Below are 21,620 nucleotides of genomic sequence, written 5' to 3'. Positions count from 1 at the left end.
GAGACAATCCCCAAGCACACAGAGGGCCGGGGAGGGCGTTTTTGGCAGACGGACCTGCAGGCGCAGGTGGAGAAGAAGAACCGTCCAGGCCATGTTGGCTGGGCAGGGGGCTGCACGGCAGGGCCGGCTGGGAAGCGAACTCTCCACATCCTCTAGGGATTGACCAAGAATGATAAATGGCTAAAATCCATCAAGGGCTTTACGTGGCTGCTTTGTTTTGTTTCCTAATAGCCGTAGGATGGTGGTACCGTTACAATGCCCACTTTACAGATGGGGAAACTGAGGCACACAGAGGTTGAGTAAACTGCCCCAGGCTGCCCAGCTGGCCGGGGGCAGAGGCAGGATTTGAACCTGTGCTCATACGACCCCAGGGCTTTGGACTCCTTTCCACTGCCCCGTTCCTCTCCCCGGAACCTGTAAGTGCCCCAGCCAGCCACCCCGTCTGCAGGGCATCAGGAAAGCCCCTGCCCACGTCCAGGATCAAAGCACAAGTGATGCCATCAGGACCCTTCCCAAACACCTTTCATTGGCAGAGTACGGAGCTCCCGTGATGCTGGGCGCTGCGCGACCTGACAGGGACGAGTCAGGGCAGGATGCAGGGAGGCACACTGGTTAGTACAGAGCATTGCAGCCAGGATTCAAAGCGTGGTCCCATGTTAGTTAGCTTTGGCGCCCCGGGAAATGTTCCTCTCTTGCATCGGTCCCCCGTCTGCACAGTGAGGTTGGCACATAGCATCTCTGCGTGAGCTCGTCTGCACTCCAGGCAAAGAACAGGTGCCCAGCGACCAGCCCCGTCCCTGTGTCTCTCACGGAGGGAGGGTCCCGGTGTTGGGGCTACAGATGGCAGCATGCAGAGCAGTGAGACCCGGCTTTGTGCCTGGGATCTTGGCCAGTGGCTCCACCTCTCAGGCCTCAGTTTCCCCATCCCTAAAACGGGGTCCCAGTCCTCCCTTGCTAGACCGTGGGGTACAAGATGTCCGCACAACATCCGCTCCTGGCAGGAGCCTGTATCATACGTTGATTGTGTGGGATTCTTACACTCTTGGGATCTAGGAATTAGCCTTGCTGAAAGTCACAGAGAATCTTAGACTCATCAAGCCTCAGAATCCTAGACTCTTGGTTTCAGAGATCCTCAGAGCCCTGGTTTCAAAAGGAGAAGTCTTTGAATGATCTGGCCTTGCAGGCACGTCTTCGATTGCTCATCAGGCCAAGGGGCTCTGGGCTCATGGCTGGCTCCTTGCCCTTATCCCAGGCCTGCTCTGGCTCTTTCTGCTCAGGTTCATGCACAGCTGGGTCGTGGTTAGGCCAGCCATGCTGAGGATAGATGAAGAAGGCCCCAGGATTCCTTCTTGGATCCTGCCTTGCGAGGCATCTGTTAGAAAGGAAGCTGGGAGACTCACTTTGAAACAGTTTGCGTGAAAATCTCAGCAGTTTCACTTGAAGTGTGTGTTTACTTGGGCCTTGGGGGCAGCTGAAGGAGGCTCCCACCCCAGGCCATACCTTGGACTTCAGGGCTGACTGTCCTTGGCACCCACAGGGCTTCCCAGAGAAAGGTCTGGCAGCCCCCATGGGGAAGGTAGGGAGGGGAGGGGTGTGGCGGAGAGAGGAGGGAAGAGGGGTGGAGGGGCCCAATTTCCCCGGGGCTGCTGCCTTCTCAGAAGAGATGGAGGTAGGTGGGAAAACATCTGGCCCGAACATCTAGTGAGAACCTGACTTGGGAACAAGAGGAGAAGCCAAGTGTGTGGACAGAGAAATGCTGGGGGTGGGGGCGGGGCAAAAGCTGTTCTCCCCTCCCCCACCGTCAAGCTCAAAGTCTACTCTACAAATCAGGAGGGAGCAGTTCCTGGACGGGATACCAGGTCAAGGGAATCGGCTACTATGTATTCATTCGTTCATTCATTCATTCATCCAAAGGAGCATCCACTAAGGGGCCACGGAGGTTTAGACGCAGCCCCTTTGCAGGCAGATACTCAAGCCCGGATCTTTGGGCCGGTGGGACAGGGGCTCTAATGGAGGCAGCAGGGGGCTGAGGGGAAGGGTCACTAACATGTACTTTGAGGAGGTTTTACATGGGGGGGGGGACAGGACATTTGAAGAATGAGTGGGAGTTCTTTGGGCCATAGTGGGTTCGGGGACCTTCCGTGGGACTGGGGCTAGGACCACCCCCTAGGGCGTGAGCACTCTCCTGGGATGGAGGGTGTTGGGGTGCACACTCCTTGGCTGGCATTTGTTTCCAGCTCAGGAGTGGGCACTGAGGCCCCCTCATCAGCCCCCAGGCCCCTTCCCCGCTGGGCCGCGGCCGGCAGCTGGGTGCTCGGCAGCACAGCCGTATGCTGCCTGGCCCGGCCGCCCCGGCACCCACTGTGCCCCTGATTAGTTGGCCTTGGCAGTGGCAGGCACGCAGACGGCCTCTCCCGGTCGCTCAGCGCCCTCCGCTGACCTAGCCAGAGCGGGGGGGAGCCCCTGGGCCAGCCACAGCCTCGGCCCCTCCTGCCCTCAGGCCCCGCACCCTTTCTCCTGGCTGCGGGCAGTGCCCCTGGCAGAGGCTGGTGCGGGTCTGGGCGCTTTCTACGTGAGCTGGCCTGGCGGAGCGGCTGCGCTCAGCTGGGCAGACAGCTCCCGTCCGCAGACAGCGGCCTGGACCTCTGGGGGAGATGCCCGTCAGGAAGTGCGGCCCCGTCCCTCTCCCTCCAGCTCCCCCACAGCCACCGAGGGCCTCCGGCTCCCTTAGAGCAGGGGGTCTGGTCGGGGGGTCCTCGGTGAAAAGGGGTGAAAAAGTTGAGCAGCTCCAACAGTTTGCCCAGCTGCCTTCTGTCTCCTTGCCAGCTCCCGACTTTAAGTGCCATCTAGAGACTATCTGGACCCTGAGGCCACCCACCTGATGCTCTTGGGCCACACTCCTCTCCCCTTACCCCAGACCCCGCCAGCTTATGAAATGCCTTCACATCGATGCCCACCAGGCACTCCAAACGCTACATGTCCAAACGGAGTCCCGTGTCCCCATGACGGCTGCTCCATGGCTCTGGCCTCAGGCCCCAGGCCGTGGAGATGCCCCGACTCCTCACTTCCTCCACCCCCCACCTCCCATCAATCGCTTGACCTTCCGAAAGCTCCAGAATTTAGCCTGTCCCCCCACCTCCACAGTCACTGTCATCTGGACCCAGCCAGATGTGGAGTGTCGTCATGGCAGGTGAGCGACGGCCATATGACCATCCACCCTTGGAGCCTGCAGGCTGGGCCCCTCACCCCGAATGTGTTTGCATGTGCCGGGGGTGACTCATAGGTGATCGTACACCATCCCGCAGGCCGTCTGCTTCTAGGTGTCCTCCTTCCACCCTGGACCCCCAGAGTCCATGCTGCCCCCCTCAGCTGGGGTGATCTTTCAGACCCTCCTCAGACTGCGTCTCCCTTCTGCCCAGGAACGTTGGTGGAACAGAGGCCAGAGTTGTGGCCCCTGTGGGGCAGCCCTGTTTCCACGCCCCCCTTGCTCACTTCCCTCCAGCCACGCTGGCCTCCTGGCTCTTCCCTGAGTGTGCCTTGCCTCATCCCCACCCCTGGGGCCTGCCCTGGCTGCTCAACCTGCTGGGAGAGCCCTTCCCCAGATGTGCCCGCTGCTGACGCCCTCAGCTCCTGTGAGTCTGTGTCCTGTATCATCTTGCCGGCCAGGCCTCTCCTGGCCCCGTTCATACCGACCCTACCCTGGCCCAGCCTGGGGCTCCCCATCCCTTTCTCCTCCTCCACCTGCTATTTTCATAACACTTTCCACCCGACAAATGAGGAAACAGACTTATTTATTATGTTTGTGGTTTTCTGTCTCCCCTCCTCCTATCTAGAATGTCCACCTCTGGAGGGCAGGGGACTTTGTCTGTTTATTCATTTGTTTGTTTTAACAGATGCACCCCTAGAGCCTAGAACAATGCCTGGCACATAGTAGGTCCTCACTAGATATTAGTTGAATGGCTCTGTCCACCCATCCATCCCTCCTTCATGGCCGTCCTTCAGGGGAACCACTCTGGGCCAGGCCCTGGGCTGGGTTGGAAGATGCAGAACACCCCTTAGCGGCCTCATGCTCAGGACACTGTCCATTTTGGGGGGGCTGTGGGTAGAGCCATGAACTGATGAAGGCCAAGAGCGTCAGAAGTGCTGTGACGGAGGGCGGGCGGGGCAGCGGTGCTCACTGCAGGCGTACCGGCCCAGCCTGGCGGCCAGGAGAGACGGCCACTCAGCTGAGGTCTAAGAAAGGACGGGAGATGGCCTTGTGAGTGTGTGTGAGGGCTTTCCAGGGGCTGGCAGGGGATCAGCCTGGCTCTGTCACACCAGCCTGGAGCCCTGCGGCCCTGGGGAGGGGACCCGGCACTACTGCCCAATAGTAATGGGAACCCTCGTGGCGGAGGTGGGGGAGGGCCATGTAGGTGGGGGCAGAGTGTGTGCGAAGGTGAGAGGTAGGGATGCTGGGGGCATCTCCAGGCTGGCTGGAGCGGCAGGTGTAGGTGTGGCCTGGTGGACAGAGAAAGGTGTGGCTGGGGGGAGAGGCTGGGGCCTGTGATTGGGGCTGGCGGGGACTTTCCCTGGGGGGGTGGATGGACTGCTAGCAGCTTCTGCCTTTGGGGGCTCCCCCTCCGAGGTATCCTGACCCTGTGTTTTTCTTGAGAGGCTGGCTGGACTGTCTTCTGTAGATGAGGCTGCTGGGGTCCAGAGAGGGCAAGCTCTGTCTCAAGGCTGCCCAGCCAGGACTGGCACCCACATCTTCTGTCCTGGGTTGGCGCTCTGGGCACTCACCAAAGTAGAGACTGCACTGGGTGTCCTGGGGACTTTGGGGTCCTCTCTCTCTTCTTGGCTGGGGGAAGCAGGGCCTTCAGCCACACTCATGGGGTTGCCTGGAGCCTATTCCTGGCCTCTACCCCAGGCTGAAGGCCTGAAAAAAAGTCACACTAAGAAGGCAGAACCACATAAGCTCATCCCGAGAGATGGCGAGTGAGAGCCTGGGGGGAACTGGAGGCAGGACGGCTTCATGACTAACTGGGGGTGGAAACCAGAGAAGACTGCCTGGAGGAGGAGGGCTGGGCGGAGGGGATAGGTGTAGAGGGACGTGAGCAGGAAGGATGGTCTGAGGCAGACGTCTCTGTCTCTGCCTCTCTTGCTCTCCATCTCTGTCTCCTGTCTCCATTTCCTGTTCTTCCTCTCCTCTCTGCCTCCACCTCCTGTACCCAGTGCCAGGGGAACTGAGGGCAGAGAGGAACCATCCGACTTGCCTTAATTACTTGGCTGTGGGCATAAAAGGAGGATTAGCCAGGGTCTCTCGGGGTCCTCCCTGACTCCCTAATCCCGTGGCCCCTTTTCCCTGGCACGGAAACGATGGATTCGTTCTGAGTCCCTAATTAGCTAATTATGCCTTTGGCTCAGTGGCCCTGGGACTTCCTGGGCCCAAGGGAGGGCTGTGGAGTGAGCTGGGGCCTGGCTCGGCCGAGGGAAGAGGGGAGGGGGGAATGGGCTGCCATTCAAGGAAGCCAGCCAGCAGGTTTTGAGGAGCCTTTCAGAATTTCAATATCCTGGAGAACAAGGGAAATGTAATTAATTGAGCAACAAAGGCTGGGCCCAGGGGAGCAGCCACGAGCAGCCAGGCTGGGACTGTGCAGAGCCACCTGCCTCCTCGCGGCCTTTCTGACCCAGCCTGTTCTCACACGGCTGCTGGCCGCCAGTGCATGCATCCTGCCTCTGTCCCTGTCCTCTAGGACTGCCTCGTCCAAGGGCTCGCCTGCTGGGACTCTGCCCATGGGCCTCCCTGACCGGTCACCTATCATAGGGCCCCACACTCCTTAGACTCCGCTTTGCAGCCACCCCCAAGCGTGGCCGCGATGCACTCTGAACGGTCATATACCCTTGTGCCTTTGCCACAAGCTCTGGTCATCCTGCAGGGCCAACTCAAGCCAGTCCCTCCAGGAAGGTGCCCAGAGGTGCCACCACTCCCCAGGCTTGGGTGTGTTTCCCAACACTGTGGTTGCCCGCCCCCCCCCCCCCCACTAGACTGCAAGCTCTGAGGCGCTGAGATGCGGGAATGTTCATGTTTGGATTCGCCGTGCCCTGCGCCTGCCAGGCAGGCAAAAGCATTTGGAAGTGTTCGATGGGCGAATGAACGATGGGGCACCAGAAAGGCCTGCAACTGGCTAAGGTCACATTTGGGTGGATTTGGATGGATTGCAAAGGCGCTTGGTCTGTTTTCTTGCCTCCCTCCCCCGCACAAGCTTGGCTACCCCACTGGGGGTGGGGGTGGGGTATTGAGCCCTCACTGACCCTGGCCTGCTCTCAGCTGGAGGCCGCAGCCTGCAAAGGAGCCCCACTGCCTTTCCCAGGAGGAGGCTGACCTAGTTTTGTGGGGAGGGATGATGGGGTAGGCATTAATTATTGATTGGAAATCACGCCACACAGAGCTCGTGATGCAAATCTCAAATAATTACCCTCATTAACAACCACCTTAGCATCACCCCTGGAATAAGTAAAAGTCTGAATAGGGCCCCTGTTCTCCTTGTTGCCATCTTTTCATCCTCCCCTCTCCAATCTTCCATTCTTTCCTCATGACTTATCACATCATTCAACAAATGTAGGCTGAGCCTTTGTTCTGGGCTAGGACCCACTGGGTTCTGAGGAGGCTGATGCAGACACAGGCCCTGCTCCCAGGAGCTTACAGCCCAATGGAAGAGGCAGGAGGGTAAACATAATTATACACTAGGGCTAGAAGACTACCTAGTGAATGGGGCCTCCAAGGTTGTGCAGTATACAACCTATACAACTGTACAAGGCAGCCTAGGCTAGGTCAGAGGTGCTGAGATTGCTCAGAGCAGAAGCAGAGCAGAGCAGAAGGGATGAACTCCACCTGGGATGGAGTGAGAAAGAGTAGGGGAAAGCTTTACAGAGAGAAAGTAGAGCTTCACCTGGGCTGTGGTGGCTGAATAGGGATTTGCCAGGCATAAGAGACATGCAAGGATGTTCCAGAAAGAACAGCATGAATAAAAGCACGAAGATGTGAAATCCCATGGTATATTTAGGGAACTTCAAATAATTTGGTATTGAGAGAGAAATAGGTGTAGGTGAAGAAAGAGAGAGAGAGAGAGAGATTGTACTAGAGAGGTAGGTAGAGTCCAACCTCCCAGGATCTTGAAAGGTATGCACTCAAGAGTGATCTACCAGCTCCTGACCCACTTTGGAGCCACAGACATTTGTGTGGACCTTCTCCCAAGAAAAGTTCATGATGTCATACCTGCATATTTTGTAGCAATTTCACAAGGTTCACAGACCTCCCGCAGTCCTTCCAGGCCTTTGTCAGGAATTGCCCCCGTTCTGTCCTGGGCTCTGTTTTCCCTGGGCTGGCTTCAGTTGTAGGCAGGCACTCCCCCGCTAAGGCCAGACTGTCCCAGCAGCGGTCCCAGCAGCTCCAGGCGTAACTCTCCCTGGCTTGCAAGCTCTGCGGGAAGTGGGCATTTCCCTCCCTCTGTAGTTCCAGCACAAGTCTCAGGGCTGACTCTCATTGGTCTCAGCTGGGGTCACATGCCCATCCTGGACCAACCCCTGGGGCTAGGGGAACAGAATGTGCTGATTGGCCAGGCCCAGGTCATGTGATCTCCATGGCAGCCCAGCCAAACCACAGGGACTGGAATGGGGGAGTGGACTGTTTTTTTTTTGTTTGTTTATTTTTGTTTTTTGTTTGTTTTTTTAAAGATTTATGTATTTATTTGAGAGAGAGAGAGTGTGCACCAAACAGGGTGGAGGAGAAGAGGGAGAGGGAGGAGCAGACTCCCCATTGAGCAGGAAGCCCAACTGGGGCTCAATCCCAGGACCCTGAGATCATGACCTGAGCTGAAGGCAGACACTTAACTGACTGAGCCACCCACATGCCCGATGGGGCTGTGTTCACAGGACTGGGAAAGGAGGCCGGGCCAAACCACAGAGATGACCCATCTGCCTGGGGTTTGTACTCCTGTGGATTCTCCAGTTCCCAGGGTGGCTGGGTCTTCCTTCGTGGAGTCAAGGGGGAGTGGGTGGCATACAGATGGGTAATGAGGTCGTGATGATGGATGACATCACCCAGACTCGGGAGAGCAGGTCAGTTTCACAGGTCGGGGGCTGGGGGTGGGACTGAGTCTGTGGAAAGGGAGAGGGCATGGAGGGTGTGGCTGGTGGTGTGGGTCAGCCCAGGGCAGGAGGGGCAGAAGGGCAGGACGGGGAGGTAGATGTGAAGGGTGGTAAGTGTGCTGGGGGTGGGGCTGCAAGCTGTGGGGTGGGAGCACCAGGTTTGCTGAGCTTTGGGTGTGGCTCTGGAGCTGGGGAACTTTTGCAGGGTGGCTGCTATCTTCTTGGGCCCCTTTGCTGAGAGGGGAAGGGACTGGCTCAAGGTCTCATAGGAAATATGGCAGGATTTGAACGCGGATCTCTCTAAATCAGAGACTGCATGCTTTCCACAGGCTCTCTTTTCCTACCTTTCGGGTTTCAGGATGTCAGGCCCCTCCAGGATGTAACTGATGCATTCTGCTCCCCTTTCCACACCGCCTGAAGCCCCCCTCAGTCACCCTGACACCCCCCCACCCCCTCACACACAAAGGGACTCCTGTCTCCATTCCCATTCCCCCTTTCCTCCTCTTCTTGCCTCTGGCTTGGCTCGTTCTTTGCAGCTATTCCTCAGGAAGGAAAGGCCTCTTCTGCTCTCAGGCCAGCTCTGAGTCCGCCGCTGGCTAGGGCTCTTCTGCAGGTTGTCCAAGAGCTCAGCCTGGTTCTGTCATGCGGTGGGGTGGGTCAGCAGAGCAGTTCTGGCTGGAACCAGTGGCTGCCCCAGCGATGAAGGACATTTGGGACACATTCGTTAGGCACCTAGTGTGCTCATCTGGGTGGGTTCTGGGCAGAGTGAGATGAGCCAGTCTCGGTCCTAGGCTGCCAGGTAATTGGGGCTTGTGGAGGGAATGCCAGACTTGGTGTCGGGACATCTGGTTTAAATCCAGACCCTGTTGCTTCCCAGCTGTGTGACTTTGGGCAAGTAGCTTTAGTTCTGTGAACCTCCAGTTGCTTCTTCTATAAAATAGGGAGAATCTCACCAGCCTCACAGAGTTGTCATGAAGCCTGAAGGAAATCATATTTGTGCATTACCCAGAAGAGGGTTTAGCACATAAATGGTGCTCCATAAATCAAGAGCTGCTTATTCATCCAGAATCTGGTGGAAGTGTGGTGGGGCCCAGAGCCATTTCCATGGCCTCTGGATGGAAGGGCACACACCAAGGAGAACGTCTGTCCAGTGGCCCCTAAGCAGGCTGGGAGCAGTTAGGAGCCCCTGCCCATGTGTCCCCACCTCTTGTCCCAGTGCCCCTCTCTCTGTTTCTCTGAGCCTGCTCTCCCTTTCTTCTCTTGGGACCTTGGCTCCTAAGTCTGATGGTCTCCCCACCCTCCCCCACTCACAGGTATGCGGATCCTGGTGAACCTGCTCCTGGACACGCTGCCCATGCTGGGGAATGTCCTCCTGCTCTGCTTCTTTGTCTTCTTCATCTTTGGCATCATTGGTGTACAGCTCTGGGCGGGCCTGCTGCGTAACCGCTGCTTCCTGGAGGAGAACTTCACCATGTGAGTGTAGCCCCCTGCCATCCGGGTGGCTGCCAGCCAGCTTTGTCTGGGGTGGGAGTGGTGCTGGATGCTTTAGGGCTAGGTCTCCCCATTGAGCACCAGGTCAGGTGGATCTCCCGTGAATGGCTGGACACTAAAAGGGGCACAAAAGGCCACTGAGGTCTCAAAATGGGCATCACAAAGTCCTAGTCTAAAATAGGCCCTTAGATGCTAATTCAGCTCTTAGTGACTCTTACTTAATACACAGTTTTAACTTACTTGGTAATTGGGAATGGGGCCGACGGAGTGGAAGCAGCCTACCAAGAGGTCAAATACCAGGGGAACGGACAGGTAAGACCCAAGCAGACGTGATGCCAACAGGGAAAAGGGAGACAGGAAACCTCAAAAGCAGACACAGAACCTGGCCCAATGACAGACATTCCTCTCGGGGACTCTGAGTCATCAAGGAAAGGTCTGCTCTCAGTCGGCAAATGCACTGATGGGCAGGCGGGCGGGCTACCCCTCAGGGAGGCGATTGCCAAAGCCATCTAAACAGAAGTCAAGCTTCGGCTCTTGGAGGAGTTGGGTTGAGTTGTCCGAGAGATTTGACATCTGTGGAATCCCCGCGGTGAGGGATGAGCCGCGTCTTTGAGTGCGCATACCTACACAGATGCGTTTGGACAGGAGCATACTAGTGTTTTACTGTGTGATAGCGCACTCCCGGGGGGGCAGAACCCGGGGAGTGTGTTCATTCTGCCTCTCACTCAAGTGGCTGCTCTTGCCAAGCCCGTGCTTAGTGCTAAGGACCCAGCAGAAGATGGAGGTCCTGCCCTTGGGGAACTCGTCACAGATGCCTCCGCTGGGTGACTCTTGTGGACCGAGGACGTCTGCAGGAGGCAGGGGGACACTGCCCGGGGTGGGCTGAGCTTTCTCCCTCGCACCGTCTGTTACAGAGATGAAGCTAAACAAGAGAGCTGGGGTGAGGACTAGGGAGGGGCCTGGCTCACCTACCCACTGCTACGGGGACCAGTGGGGTACCTGGGTAGACCAGGGAAAGGCCACCCTTGTGGGAAGGGCCATGTGGGGGGTGGGGTGGGGGGTCTACGCCTGTGTCAATCACTTACAAGAGGTGGGCCCTGAGGTAGCAGGAGAGGGGGCACCTGCTTCTCCTGGTCTGGCCTTCAAAGATGGAGATGTGCAGGTATGAGCTCTCAGCTTTGGGGGTTCAGGACATGTCCAGATCCCTCTGTCCCACGTGGATCTTCCCCCTAGGTCATTCCGTGGCCACCCCGTTCTCATTATCCCACTGCAGCCCCAGTGTCACCACCCTGCTGGAGGCCTTCCCTCACCCCCGCACGCCCCCCACTCCCAGACACCCTATTGCATTATCCTGCTTGATTTCCTCTTGGCACCGTCTCTGTCTGAAATTACCTCACTTGTGAGTTTATTTTACTTGGTTGTTGAGTGTCTCTAGACTGGTTTATTTACTTGGTTAACAGCGACGAGGTGCCCCAGCGGACCAGGTGTGATTGAGGTAATGCTTAGATTTGACCCCATGTGGAGGCCAGGTGACCGAGGCTGAGAGCTCAGTATTGAGCTCTAGGGCAAGCCTGACAAAGTCAGAGCTAGAATTCAAACTCAGGTTCCCCTCCTGCAGAGCCTGCAGTGACCTGCCCCAGGTGAGCGTGCTCCAAGCATCCCTCCAGGCGCAGAAGCCCCTGGGGAGACCCCAAATGGTCAGTTTGGGGGTTCTTGAGCACAGAATCAGGACAGTATCACCCAGCTAAGAAGTGGCAGGGCCCAGAATGTGGAGCCCAGGACTGGTGTCCTCTGCAAAGCGTCTGGTCCTGGTCCCTTCTTCCAGATTCTGTCTAAGCATTAACATGCACCCACACGACCGGTCACATCCCAGACAGGTTTTCAAAATGCGAATTGCTCTGACAGTGTAGCTTGAGGGTGTTTTCACACCAGTGTTTCTTACTCCACGGATAAACAGATAAATGACAGTTCATCTGGCCAGTCCCTGTTGATGGACCCTGCGTGGTTTCCAAGGTTTTGCTCTTGCATACAAGAGCGCATCATGCACACTTGTGATCCTTATATACACACGTGATCAATGGCTAGGCTCATAATTGCTAGTCAAAGTGTATGTCTGTTTTTATAGTTTTTTGGTGAAGATACAAACTGCATTCAGTAGTGGGCATAACTATTAAGTGTACAGCTTAATGAAGTTTTCTGTGTAAGGCTACCCAGGGAGGCTCCCTCCTGCCACTGGCTTGTTCCTATCCCTGTCACCCCAAAGTAGCCACTATTCCGACTGCTATCACCATGGATTTGTGTTGCCTGTTTTTGAGGTTTCCTTCAGTGGAATCATACAGGAAGCCCCCTTGGGTGTCTGCTTCTTTGGCTCAGCGTAATGTGTCTTTGAGATTCACCCACATGTTTGCGGGCGGCAGTTGATTTTCGTTTTTCGTTGCTGTGGGTAGATATTAAGCAAATATACAAGTACTTATTTTTTTCATTCCACTGTTGATTCGGGCTGTTTCTGTTTTTTTGGCTGTTATGACTCATGCATATTCTTGTACATATCTTCGGTGGACAGAGCCATGCTTTCTTTTGGGTAAATACCAGGAGTGGAGTCGGGAAGGGCGCACGTACGTCTAGCTTTAGTAGATTTTGTCAAATGGGTTTCCAAATTGGTTGCATTAAATGGCTGCTAGCAAAGTGTGAGAGTTCCAGGGGCCTGGCATCCTTAGCAACATTTGGTATTGTCAGTCCTTTTAATTTTAACTATTCCAGTGAAGGCAGTGGTATCTTATTGTGGTTTTAATTTGTACTGCCCCTATGTCTAGTGATGATTAGTGCTTTTCACGTGCATATGGGCCATTTGTGCATCTTCTTACGCAGTGCCTGTTACGGTCTTTTGCCATTTTTAGATTGGGTTGTCCTTTTATTATAAATTTGTAGCCGCTGGTTCTTTGTATTCTGGATTAGCGTCCTTTGGTGGCAGATATATATATAATTGCAGATATTTTATGTATATATATATTATATATATATAAATTGTATATTTGCATCATTTGGTGTATGTATATATATGTGTGTATATATGTACATACATATATACACACAAATATATTGCAGATATTTTATTCCAGTCTGTTCCATTTTCACTCTCTTAATGGTGCTATTTGATGAACAGAAGCTCTTAGTTGTAATGAAGTCCAGATTACCAATCATTTTTTTTTTTAAAGATTTTATTTATTTGACAGAGAGAGACACAGCAAGAGAGGGAACACAAGCAGGGAGAGTGGGAGAGGGAGAGGGAGAAGCAGGCTTCCCGCCAAGCAGGGAACCTGATGCGGGGCTCGATCCCAGGATGCTGGGATCATGACCTGAGCCGAAGGCAAACGCTCAACCATCTGAGCCACCCAGGAGCCCCACCAATCATTTTTTTTTTTTTAAAGATTTTATTTATTTATTTAACACAGAGAGAGCTCAAGCAGGGGGAGCATCAGGCAGAGGGAGAGGGAGAGGCGAGGCAGGCTCCCAGCTGAGCAGGGAACCCGATGTAGAGCTTGATCCCAGGACCCCGGGATCATGACCTGAGCCGAAGGCAGACGCTTAACCAACTGAGCCACCCAGTGCCCCCCAATAATTTTTTTTAGTATTGCTTTTCGTGTCCAATTTAATCTTTTCTTAACACAAGGTGATGAAAATATTCTCTAATGTTTTCTTTTAGAAGCTTTCCCATTTTATCTTTCACATTTAGGTCTGTATTCCATCTCAAATAATTTTTAGTATGGTATGCGGTTGGGGTCAAGATTCCCTTTCTATAGGGATATTCGATTGTCCCAGCCCATTGATTGAGAAGTCCATCCTTTCTCTGTGGAGTTGCAATGGTGTCTTTATGACTGTCAGGTGGCCATTTGTATTTGGGGTGGATGTGTACATGTTAATTGCTGATGGATGTTGCCAAATTACCTTCTAAAAAGGTTGTATCAATACACAGTCCCACCAACAGTGTGTGCGCATGTCTGGTTGCACTCACTCTTTCCTCACTCAGTACTATCAACCCTGAAACATTTCCATTTGGATGGGAGTATTTTTGTTTGCATTTTCCTGTTATTAGTCAAGTGAGCATCTCTTTCTATATATTGATATATTGGCCCTTTTTTTTTCAAGTACATTGGCCATTTTTATTTCTTTTGTGAATTTTTTTTCTTTGCATTTTTATGTCCTTTTCCCCCTAGTGGCTGTTTTTCTTTTTCTTACTGAGTTACAGGTGATTTTAATATGCTGTCGTTACCCTTTATTTGCTTTTTTTAAGTTTACTTATTTATTTATTTTTAGTAATTTCTACACCCAATATGGGGATTGAACTCACAACCCTGGAATCAGGAATCACCTGCTCTTCCGACTGAGCCAGCCAGGCGCCCTTCTTTTATTTGTGTTATATGTTGCTGGGACTCATCCCAGGGGAATGGCAATCTCTGGCTTGTTTTTGTAAATAATGTTTTATTGGAACACAGCCATGCCACTTGCTTACCTCTTTCCTAAGACTATTTCATATTACAATGATGTAGTTGAGAAATTGGCACAGAGACTAGATGGTCTGCAAAAAACATTTTTTATCTGGCCCTTTACACAGAAAGCTTGCCTACCTCTGCTTTTTCCCAGTTCATTGTTTATCTTTTTACTTAGTATACTTTCTTTTGTCTCATAGAAATTTTACATTTGGGGGTGCCTGGGTGGCTTAGTCGCTTAAGTGTCCAACACTTGCTTTTGGCTCAGGTTATGATCTCAGAGTCGTGAGATCGAGGCCCGTGTCAGATTCCATGCTGCCCATGGAGCCTGCTTAAGATTCTCTCTCTCCCTCTGCCCACCACCTCCTCTCCCTCTCTAAAAAAAAAAAAAAAAAAGAAAGAAATCTTACATTTGTATATAGTCAGTCTTGACCTTTTTCTTTGCAGCATTTGGATTTTGTGTATTTTATCCAGAAGGCCTATATTTCTGGAGTTAACAAAAATGTTCCTTGTTCTCTTGTAATATTTTTGTGGTTATGTTTGTTGCATTTATTATTTTTAATCCACCAGAAGTTTATTATTTTAAATTCTGTAATATATTTTACTTAACCTAATATATCCAAAAGATTATTCTTTTCTCTTCTTTTTTTTTTTTTAAGAGTGATTTATTTATTTTAGGCAGAGAGAGCAGGAGGGGCAAAGGGAGAAGGAGAGAGAATCTCAAGCAGACTCTGCGCTCAGCAGAGTCTGACATGGGGCTCGATCCCAGGACCCTGAGATCACGACCTGAGCCAAAATCAAGAATCAGACGCTTAACTGACTGCACCACCCAGGTGCCCCAAAAGATTATTATTTAAATATGCAATCAATATAAATAATTAATGAGATAACTTACATTCTTTTTTTTTCGTTTGATACCAAGTCTTCAAGAAGTTTATTTTTGTATACGGTGTGAGGTAGGGATCTAGCTTTATTGTTTTCCAAACAGATAGCAGTTATCTCAACACCATTTATTGTTTAGTTCTACACTTGATCTTAGCCAAAAGGCTGAGAAGCGATTGTTTAGTTCTTCCATTCCCCATGGATCTGAAAAAGGTGTTTCTATAATAGACTAAGTTCTGCTTTATGTATGGGTTTGTCCCTGTGCTCTGTGGTGTTCCACAAATCTTTCTGTTCCTGTTGCAATATCACACTCTAGTAATAATTGTAGTTGTATTTTGCTCTCTTGGGTTGGACTCCACTCCTCTTTCTCCTTTTTAAAAAATTGTCTTGACTCTTCTCCCATCCAGATAAATCCTAGAACCATCAGGCCAGGTTCCACAGACAAAAACATGTTGGGATTTTGATTGGATTGCAATGAATCATTGTTTAGCCCCACAGGATGGGCAGGGCAGTGATTGTCATCTCCGTCTTACAGATGAGGAAATTGAGTTCTGGAGAGAAGACGTTAACAGTCCAAGGTCACATAGATGGGAAGGGGTGGGGCAGGCAGGGGATCAGCTCCTCATCTGTTGGATCAGTAAAAATCAGCATTTGTGGATTAAACATGTACTCTGGGCTGACCAAAGAGTGTGTGGGGACTGGGGGGGCTGAGACCCCATCCTTGCCCTAACAGAGCTGCAGCCTCCCAGAGAAGTTGGGTGCATGTGCCCCAGGGGCAATAGGGGTGTGTGTGCAGGGCACAGGGGACCGAGGACCAGCCCTTAGGGAAGGCTCCCTGGGAGCGGGGGGACCCTGGAGCTGACCACAGTGGGTCAGTGGGAGATTTTTCGACCCTGGGGAAGGGTGTCCCAGGTGGGGGAACAAGGTGGGCAAAGGCCTGAAGGCAAAGACAGGACTTGTTGGGACAGTTCTGCCACACCACGTCACCTGTGCCCTTTGTGCTCCTCCTGGTGATGACCCCTCCCCTCCTCCTCTTTCCCCCACCGTCCCCTGTGGACAGACAAGGGGATGTGGCCCTGCCCCCCTACTACCAGCCCGAGGAGGACGACGAGATGCCTTTCATCTGCTCCCTTTCGGGGGACAATGGCATCATGGGCTGCCACGAGATCCCCCCACTCAAGGAGCAGGGCCGTGAATGCTGCCTGTCCAAGGATGATGTGTACGACTTCGGGGCAGGGCGCCAGGACCTCAACGCCAGCGGGCTCTGTGTCAACTGGAACCGCTATTACAACGTGTGCCGGACAGGCAGTGCCAACCCCCACAAGGGGGCCATCAATTTTGACAACATCGGCTACGCGTGGATCGTCATTTTCCAGGTGAGGCCGCTCAGGCCTGGCACCAGCCCCTGTGCCCGGAGCCTGGGAGGCCGGGGCGGGGGGTGGGGGGGGTGGGGTGAGGGGTGGAGCGAACAGCTTCTGGCAGGTGGGGCTTTGTGCTAGGCGTGTCGCTGACATCTGCCCCGCTTGCCGGCACAGTGGGCATCATCACGCCCCGATTACAGGCAGAGCAACTGAGGTTCGAACGAAAGGAAGCAAGCTATTTGAGGATCGCGTGCTATTTAATGGAGAATCAGGATTTTTTTTTTTTAATGGTTGCCTTTTTTTTTTTTTTAGATTTTATTTATTTGCGAGAGAGAGAATGAGAGACAGGGAGCATGAGAGGGAGGAGGGTCAGAGGGAGAAGCAGACCCCCTGCTGAGCAGGGAGCCTGACGTGGGACTCGATCCCTGGACTCCGGGATCATGACCTGAGCCGAAGGCAGTCGCCCAACCAACTGAGCCACCCAGGCGCCCCGAGAATCAGGATTTTAACCCAGGTCCAGGTGACCCCAAAGCCTGTGCTCTTTGTGGAATCGAAGGCGGCCTAAGGGCAGACGGATCCCAGCGGGGAGGTCTGTTTATAGAGGGGAGAGGCCAGACTCACGCCTTGCTCTAGGGGCGGACCAGGCCAGGCCCACGCTCAGGATGTGGGGGCAAAGATGTTTCTGGTGGAGGTGACCGCTTGAGCAAAGGCGTGGGTGCAGGGAAGCCCCGGGGGTGTGCAGAGAGCTCCAGGGAACTGTTTGTCTGTTTGGGCAGGGTCTCTTGGACCGTTCTTTTGATCAGTCAGTAAGAAAGACATTTTACTCAGTGCGTGAATTATATATATTTGTGTGTATGTATATATGTGTATATATATACACGTACACACACACATACAAAAATAAAAGTTTTTTCTTTTTTCTTTTAAAGATTTTATTTATTTATTTATCAGAGAGAGAGGGGGGGACAGAGCACAAGCAGGGGGAGTGGCAGGCAGAGGGAGAAGCAGGCTCCCCACTGAGCAAGGAAGTGGGACTTGATCCCAGAACCCTGGGATCACGACCTGAGCCAAAGGCAGACGCTTAGCCTACTGAGCCACCCAGGCGCCCCCATCATAAAGCAGTGTTACCGTTACTGTGTGCAAAGGGCTTTATTGCCTTGCGTGGCCCCAGGGCATTGCAGAGGACAGGGATGGGGTATGTTTAGGGAACTAGGGCTGTGGGACCTTGGGTGTACTGCTTGATGTCTCTGTGCCTCAGTTTTTCACCTCTACGTCAGGGTAATAACAGCTCTCCTACCCTGAGTAGCTGAGAAGAAGAAACCAGATGAGTGAGCAGAGCAGTCAGCCCGCGGAGTGAGTGCTTGGTCAAGGTCACCTTCCTGGGGCCCTCAGAAGGAAGAACAGGGCTGGAGCAGAGGGTGGTGGCTGAGAAGCCCTGAGGAGAAGGGAGGGCCTTAGCAGGGTGGCTGCGCTTTGCTCTGGGGCTTTGCTCTGGGGAGCAGTGAGATCACAGAAGTCAGGGCTGCAAGGTGTGATGTGATGTGATCAGAGCCGAGCAGCTGCGTTTGGAGACCCTCGGCCCCGAGAAGGTGAGTGGCCTGCGCAGGGGCTTCTGCTCCAGAAGCAAACAAGAGGACAGTGCTGGGGAGGGCCCAGCATTTGTTGTGCCCGAGGCTGCTCTGCCTCGCTCTCTGGGAAGGAGAACAGGGCAACAGTCACATTGGCCTCCTGGGCTCCGCCGAGCTGCACCCCAGCCCTGCTTACCGGGTAGGCTGGTAGCCCCATGTGCTAGAAGAAGAAGCAGCAGCAGCTGAGTTTCAGGGAATGGCCCAGCTGGTGAGCTGGGGCTGGAGCCCAGGACCCCCGGCTTCCAGCCCTCCTGCCTTGGTGCAGGGGGAGACTGGAGAGGGGGGGCCTCTGGAGCAAGAGGGACCAGGCTTAAGTCTGGCTCCCCCCGCCTTCCTGGCCGACAGTGGGCAAATACTCTAACCTCTCTGAGCTTCCGTCTCCTCACGCGTGTACTGGGGATGAGGATGGCTGGCTCATCGAACCTTGTGAGGAGTCCAAGAGACATTGTGTATAAAGCAGTCTGGCACACAGTAGGGCCTCTGCCTGGGGCGCTGCATTTGCTGCCTGCCTTGCCTGAGGGTCCTGCCTTTCCTGTTTCAGGCTCACTCTTTCTCTGCTCTGTTCTGGCTGCAGGTGATTACTCTGGAAGGCTGGGTGGAGATCATGTACTATGTGATGGATGCTCATTCCTTCTACAACTTCATCTATTTTATCCTGCTTATCATAGTAAGTGTCAGGGAAGCTGGGGCTTTCTGGGCAAGCTCAAGGACCCCTGGACCAGGGATGGCGTTGGCGGGAAGGGTCCCCAGGGAACCCCGCAGAGCCAGGAGAGCTGAGTGGGAGGGAGCAGGAGGGGCAGTTTTTTTAGATTTTATTGTTAAGTCATCTCTACACCCAGTGTGGGGCTCAAACTCACAACCCGGGGATCAAGATCTCGTGCTCCACTGTCTGAGCCAGCCGGGCTCCCCAGGAGGGGCAATTTTTAAATGCCTCCGAGCAGCGGGTGATTGAAGGGACTCGTCAAGGCGGCGGCGGGAAGCATCCATCATTTTCTATTGCTTTCATTTCTCATTTCTGGGCATTTAAGTCCATCTAGTCACTTCTGCTCATGTTTCTTTGCCTCGTGGTGGCTGGGAATGCGTTCTTCTCCTGACCTTAGCCAGGTGCAGCCCCTGGACAGAAGCTTCTCTAGGGCTCCAGCTTACTCCTCTTTTCCCGGGCTGGGAAGAGGAGATGGCCTGAAACGGAAGCCGGGGCTGCTTCCCCACGGGGCTCCCTGAAATTCTGGGAGGGATTCCCACCTCTCAGGCAGCTCTGCCTTGTGGGGGTCGCTTGGGGGTGCAGGTGGGGCTCTGCCTCACAGAGCAGGGCCCTTCCCCAGCCGGCAACCCCTCCTGCCTTCCCCCACCGTCTCCCCGAAGCCAGCTCACCCACCTTGTCATGCCTGACTGCAGCCTCAGCCACAGCACAAACCCCCAGATGTCAAGGTGACTCACTCCCAGGAGAGTCAGTGCTGCCTGGCTCCCGCCTGCTCTGAGGCTGGGTTCTCTGGCGTCCTGGTGGTGGGAGAGGGCACGCTTGGCTCTCTGGGGCAGCACCCCGTTCTGAGCTGGTGGGACCTTGACCTGGGCGTTCAGGACAAGCTGGCAAGTGACCTGAGACATACCCACTGTCGACTTGGCTCTGATGCCTTCCTGGGGAGGCTGGGGCCTTGGATCCCTAAGTAGACAGCCAGATAAAAGGAGAGGGGTCCGGGCTTCGTTCAGCACTGTCGTTCACCTGTCATAGTCTGTCCATTTCCCCAGCACAGCCAGGGAAGCCTGCACTGCTCGGGGCCCTGAGCCGAGCACTGGGAACTGAGCAGTGAGGTGGACCCGGCTCTGCTCTCGAGGAGCTCAGTCTGGGGGTGGGGGTGAGGGGGTGGGAGATGGGCTACAGCTGACAGTGACCAGACAGGATGTTAGGAGCTGTGACAGATGGAATCCTGAGAGGCTGAGGGAGCCCAAAGGATTTTTCTAATCTAGCTTGGAGGAGGGCTGGGGGAGTGGGAAGTTTCACTGAGGAGGTGATACCAGAATTGAGCCTTAAAGGCTCCGGGTGGGCAGCCAGGGGGAGAGCCTTCTGGGCAGGGGGCCTCGTGCAGAGACCTTGAAATGGACAGAATCCTGAGAGGGGGGAACCTCCAACCACTGGGGTTGCTAGAGGAGTCTCGAATTTCAGAGAGGGGCTGGAGAATGTGGTCTGCCCCTCCGGATAGAGTTAGGTGTGGGAGTGTGGGCTTGGTGACTCCTAGCGTGACCCAAGGCAAGCCTCTTAGCTCCCCTGACCCCGCAGTAAAGTAGGGGACAGTGACGGCACCTAGGCTTACGGGCTCTCAGGAGTATTCGATGGGATAGAGCCTGGGGCCTGGCACACAGGAAGTCCTCAATAAGTGTGCCCTGCTCCTATTCCTGCTGCTGTTATTGGGTCCCAGGTGTCCCTGTCACAAGAGAAGGGGCCTTGGTAGGGGGCGGAGGATGCTGAGTTTTTCCAGGCACTGGGAAGGGCCCAGAGAGCAGAGCCTGAGTGACCATGCTGTCATTTTGCACAACCCTGGCCCCACAGGGCCACCTGCCTGCTCTGTTCCTCAGGTGAGGACCCTGAGCCCCAGCGAGGTGAGAGGTCCTCAGCCCTCAGACTCAGGTCCCCAGTGTTTCCCCCGATTGGAAATGTCTTAAGCTTGTCTTGCTTGAGCCTTCAGCTTTACAGATGGGGAAACGGAGGTCCAGAAGGGATGGGGGGGCCGCCAGGGCCAAAGGGCAGACGCTCTGGAGGCAGGCGGGATAGAAGCCTGACAGGTGTGAGCTCCCAGAGGGAAGGGGCTGTGCCCTCTCCTTCCTGGTGACCCCTCACACAGGCCTGGTGCGGAGCGGGGCCCCGGGAGATGCTTCTGGAAGACATGACCAAGAGAGCCAATGAGGGGCATCTTCTTACTGGGGAATTTTTCCAGAGTCTTCCAGCCAGGAAACCCTCCCCCCGCTCCATAACCCCGGAAGCTCCCTATTTGTGGCCTGGGGGACAGGAGGGAAGGGTGAATTGGTGGCTGTGGCCGGGGCCTGCAGGAGGGCGGCCTGGAGGAGGATGAGAAGCCATTCCCCTTGCTGGCAGGGCCTGCGGATCCCGTTCAAAGGCTCAGCAAAGGCCGGGGGTGGGGAAACCAGGGCAGGAAGGGCCCTGCTCCCTGTGGTGGCCACTGGAACTGGGCCCTGAGTCATGAGGTGGCGGGATTCCTAGTACTAACTAGGTAGCCTCTCCCCACCTCCTCCATCCAAGCACGGATAAAGCCACACACGTAAACGCTTTCTGAAGGAACCTTCTCTTTTGTCTGGATGCCCGACTGAGGCCAAAGTCAAGCCAGAGAGAGGGCAGGGCTGGGGTGGCACTCAGGGCCCGGATGGCCTGAGCGGGGCCGGGCCTCCCTCCCCGGCCTCTGTGCTGGTGTCCCAGGTGGGAGGGCGGCCGTGACCCTGGGCCTGAGGGCCTGGGGGAGTGGGTTTGGAAGCAGGTCCCAGTGGGGTCTGGGGAGCTGCCCGGGCCACCGCCATCCGGGGGCCCTGGCCTCCTGTCGGAGCAGGGCCTCAGCAATCTTTTCCTGTCCCTATCTGTGCCGTGCCTCTCCGTCTCTCTGGGCCCTCCACCCTCCGCTCCTCTCTCTCCCTACCTC

At 54.5% G+C, this 21,620-nt stretch overlaps 1 protein-coding gene across 1 annotated transcript in view; it reads left to right on the top strand.

Annotated features, from left to right (window-relative positions):
* Positions 1–21,620, top strand: part of CACNA1I (calcium voltage-gated channel subunit alpha1 I) — an 80,551-nt gene that overhangs the window by 22,037 nt on the left and 36,894 nt on the right. Inside the window, exons 4-6 of the mRNA XM_044915784.1 lie at positions 9,441–9,600; positions 16,048–16,363; positions 18,551–18,643. Coding sequence (XP_044771719.1) covers positions 9,441–9,600; positions 16,048–16,363; positions 18,551–18,643 — 569 coding nt within the window. The remainder of the gene's footprint in view (positions 1–9,440; positions 9,601–16,047; positions 16,364–18,550; positions 18,644–21,620) is intronic.

This window comes from Neomonachus schauinslandi, chromosome 5 (assembly GCF_002201575.2).
Source record: "Neomonachus schauinslandi chromosome 5, ASM220157v2, whole genome shotgun sequence".
NCBI classification, from domain to species: Eukaryota; Metazoa; Chordata; class Mammalia; order Carnivora; family Phocidae; genus Neomonachus; species Neomonachus schauinslandi.
This window is presented reverse-complemented; position numbering and strand designations above follow the sequence as displayed.